The sequence below is a fragment of the Engraulis encrasicolus genome, chromosome 13, assembly GCF_034702125.1.
Source record: "Engraulis encrasicolus isolate BLACKSEA-1 chromosome 13, IST_EnEncr_1.0, whole genome shotgun sequence".
NCBI lineage: Eukaryota > Metazoa > Chordata > Actinopteri > Clupeiformes > Engraulidae > Engraulis > Engraulis encrasicolus.
In genome coordinates, this window is record NC_085869.1 from 1,930,293 (window position 1) to 1,934,359 (window position 4,067).

The following is a 4,067-nucleotide window of genomic DNA, read 5'->3' on the forward strand; positions in this document are numbered from 1 at the left end:
CTTAGGCTGAGTGGCAATGCCTACTTGTATTGTTTATTTTATTTCATTTTTTACACTATGGTAAAGCACTTCGTGACTGTTTTGTCTGTGACAAGCGCTATATAAATAAATTTTACCTTATCTTACCTTACCTTTGTCACGAGTGTACTTGTAACTCACCGATTAAGGCTGATGTCTTACATACAATGCCAATGGGAAAATGCAAAGTGAAGGAACCAGTAAGTATGAAACTGTGGTGTAATTGCCATGTTGCCGCGGTAACTAGCTAACGTTGCCGCGGTAACTATGTTTCTTTCCCCACTGAATATACCTCCATTCTACTGTACATTACATTACATTACATTGCACTTAGCCGACGCTTTCATTTATTTCAAAGCGACCTACAGTTATTATTTTTCAGGGTATTGGTTACAGTCCCTGGAGCAATATGGGGTTAGGTGCCTTGCTCAAGGGGACTTCAGCCATGGATGGAGGAGCAGGGAGAGGTCAGGGGGGATTCGAACCTGCAACCCCTAGATTAAAAGACCAACTCTCTAACCACTAGGCCATGGCTGCCTACTGTACTGTTAGCAACTGTTACCATCTCTCACTGTCATTCTTTCAGCAGTAGCCTCCCAGAGTTATCTGGTTCAACAATCAAAACATCCCAAGGTGTGGTGGTGGTTCAGGTGGTAGATGAGCTGTACCGTAACCCAAAGGTTGCAGGTTCGAGCTCCGCTTGGCCTGACCCCGTCGTTGTGTCATTGAGCAAGATGCTTAACCCCAAGTTGCTCCTGGTTGCAGGGTGGCACCCTGCATGGCAGCCACGGCCACCGGTGAGTGAATGGGTGAATGTGAGGCATGATATGTAAAGCGCTTTGAGTGCTCGAAGGACTGGAAAGGCGCTATATAAATGCAGTCCATTTACCAAGGTCCTTCAGAGTACCCTAGGCGTTCTACACAGTGGATATGAAAGGGTTTCTCAGATCAGAGGTTCCCAACCCTTTTCTTCAGGGACCCATGTTTTTACTATTGTAAGCTTTGGTGACCCAATCCCCGCACGAGAGGGAGTCACATGATAACCTCTGCTTCCTGTGACAACTCATTTTAGTTATCCTGTTATTCCTCAATTAGCCTTTGGTCAAATATAGAATACAATTTGTTCCTTCTACGGTATTTGTCATTTATTCAACATGGGCTATATATGGTAGGCCTATTTAAAATGAATGAAATACCTTAAAATCAAGAGGGCTTCCGGGGGGGGGGGGGGGGGGGTCATTTTGTAAATGTTCTTATAAGTGGAATATCCTTAATGGGCTGTTCAGTTTGCCTTAAAGACCTCATGACACGTTTAAAATACTGGAATATACACATACACGTGGAAAATATATATAAAATATAGTCACTTGAAGTTGGTTTTGATCATTATGTTTGAGAAATTGAGTTTGTACGGCGTTTGAAAAGTGTGTTTTTTGAGGTCTGCTGGCGAGCTTGCCAACGGTCGGTCATGTGACCTATGACGTAGACTCCGGAACATTTATTGACACCTGTCAGTCGATCGCCTGTCAACAAGATGGATTCCTCAGACTCATCCTCGGATCCTGAAACTTTTTTTGAAGTGGAGGAATCCAATCCGATGTTGGAGGATAATGGTGGGGGCATAATGCCATACAGGTATGAGCCATATCTTGGAGAGTTGGAGCCACACGACTCTGAAAGTTCAGATGGCGAGGATGAAGGTGGTGTTGCTGCTGCTGTGGCAGACGGTGGGATGCCAAGGGACTTTGGCAGGCTACAGCATGTGGAATGGTAACTACCTTCTTGTTTACTTTCCAGACAATGAACAGAGAGTAGACTCCGTAAGATAGGCCTAATTGTCTACTTTAGTGTAATATCCACATTTGTAGTCCTAGCTTATAGCGAGCGTGTGCTGTCTGTTTTCACCTCCCATAATAAGCAACGCCATAAGGCTAACTGACCTAGCCTACAGCTCGCAATTGGACTCTTGTTATATCCCAGTGCTTGTCGTTGTTTTCATCTTTATTTTTAATGATGTTAGTTTTCCTTTTTAAAAAAAAAAAAAATATGAAGGAATCATAAAAATACAAATTAGGCATACCATAGCAGTTTGCCTTTCGCCTAGGTCCTGACCAGTGCTTTCCACGTCAACCCTCGACATTGACAGTGATTATTTCAAGACCCTTCCTTCTACCTGTAACATTTTAGGTGTTCGTGTGGGAGGTGTGAGCCCATGCCTACAGTAGACGAGTCGGTGTGCTGCCGTGAACAATCGAGGGTGTGCGAGAGGAGAGAGGAGGGTGGAGCAGGCATCCGCTGCATTACAGAGCATCTTGGCTTTCAGCCAGTTTGCATGAACGTGCACGTTCTGCGCACTGCCTACTTCCACTACCGGCAGGACTACGGGGACGTAGAGGGAGAAGAGTGAGTATAATAATTCGTGTGGAATTGGATAGTACGATCTGACATTACCAAAAAAACCAACAGAACAGCCATGAAGGCTACAGTGGGCCTACTTATAAAACAAACTTTTTTTCCCCTTCTGATCTTTCTTTCAACTGTTAGGTGGAAGAGGTACACCGCATATAGGCAGTTTGTTCGATGGTGCTACGAGTACCTGGGAAGACATGTCAGGGTCCCCTTACCTTCCTGTGTGGTGTGCTGTGTCCGGAGAAGTTTTCCCTCTGTTGATTACAGGGGGTTCCAGGATGCCAACAACAACCCGTGATATAGCACAAGCACTTATGTGTTGGTAATTTTGTTTTCTTTTTTTGTTTGTAAATACTACATTAAATTAAGGTCAATTTACCTCTTCAAGTGAATGTGTCTTCATTTTACAATTTACAACAAATACGCCTTTACCATGGAATAGCAGCTGGTATTCTTTACTGAGTGGTGACCAAGATGCTCTGCAGTAGGCCTACTTCTGGGTCAAGAATACAATAGCCTATGTAACCTAGTGGAGTTACTAAGATTTCAGACTTTTAAGTAATTAGGTTTTAAAAGGTGACTACGCCAGTCTCGTTAAAGGGTGAGACAACCAGATGTTAAAAACACAATTTTCCCAGACGGGTTCTAGATGACAAAGGATGACACAGCTGTTGTACATACAATAGTTTTTATTTTCTTCTGCTTTCAGTCTTATTTGTATTCAAAATGTGCAGGCAGTTCACTTGAGCTTATATACACAAACAGAGTTTTAACTCCACTGAAGTCAATACAGATAGATATCATGAAACAGTGACGGCTGAAGTGCGAGAGCACTGAGTAGGCTAGTGCAGGTAATTTACTGAGCGTGTTACCTACACACTCTGCACTGCGAATGCTCTATTGATAACTCCTCCCCTCCCCCCTCCAAAAAAACACGACCCTTCTCCTCCCTCTTTAAGTGCTATTTGTGATGCGGAAGCGGGTCGCATGTGCTTTCACTGCTGCCCTCTTCTCCGGCTTTTCACATGACGCACTGAGTGGCTCTGGAACAGGGGATGGGTCTGGGATGTCAAGGTCATCACCGCTGTATTCCTCACCTCGACACATGGCCTCCACCATCTGCATCAGCTCCTCTGCATAGCCTGTTGAATATGGGACAAGGTTCAAATTAACCCTACAATAGGTATGATACACCAGAACATCTCAAAATACATATAATATCCGCAATCAACTTTCTATTATGCTTACCAAAAGACGGCTCCATCAGCACTTTCCTAACAATGTAGCCGCCCTCCTCTTAGGAAACCGCAAGCTGAACATTTTCTCGCCATCCTTTCTGCTCCGCTGCTCCCTGTTGGCATTCTCATTGAAATGCAGAGCAGCCAGGATCACTCTAAGAATTGAACACAAACAGAACACGCAGGAACAAGATGAACATGAAGCTGAGATATTTAGGATTTAATAGGCAGAGGGCACCCTTTCCCAAAAAGGGCCTAGGCTAAAATGGGTTAATCAGGTTGCACAAGGCCCTCACCCTTTCCTACACAACTACATCCGGAATGGCCCCAGCCTATCTTACAGACATAATAAGGCTACTCTTCCTTACTCTATGCTAATGTCTTAAAGAAAGAAAAAACACA

The 4,067-nt window shown here is 44.1% G+C and overlaps 1 protein-coding gene across 1 annotated transcript; it reads left to right on the forward strand.

The window, feature by feature from the left end:
* The first annotated feature begins 1,325 nt into the window (after positions 1-1,325).
* Positions 1,326-2,805, forward strand: LOC134461487 (uncharacterized). The gene is made up of 3 exons (XM_063214410.1): positions 1,326-1,788; positions 2,206-2,421; positions 2,563-2,805. Exons 1-3 carry the CDS (start codon positions 1,553-1,555, stop codon positions 2,723-2,725), a joined length of 615 nt encoding a protein of 204 aa, XP_063070480.1. The 5' UTR covers positions 1,326-1,552; the 3' UTR covers positions 2,726-2,805.
* The last annotated feature ends 1,262 nt before the right edge of the window (positions 2,806-4,067 follow it).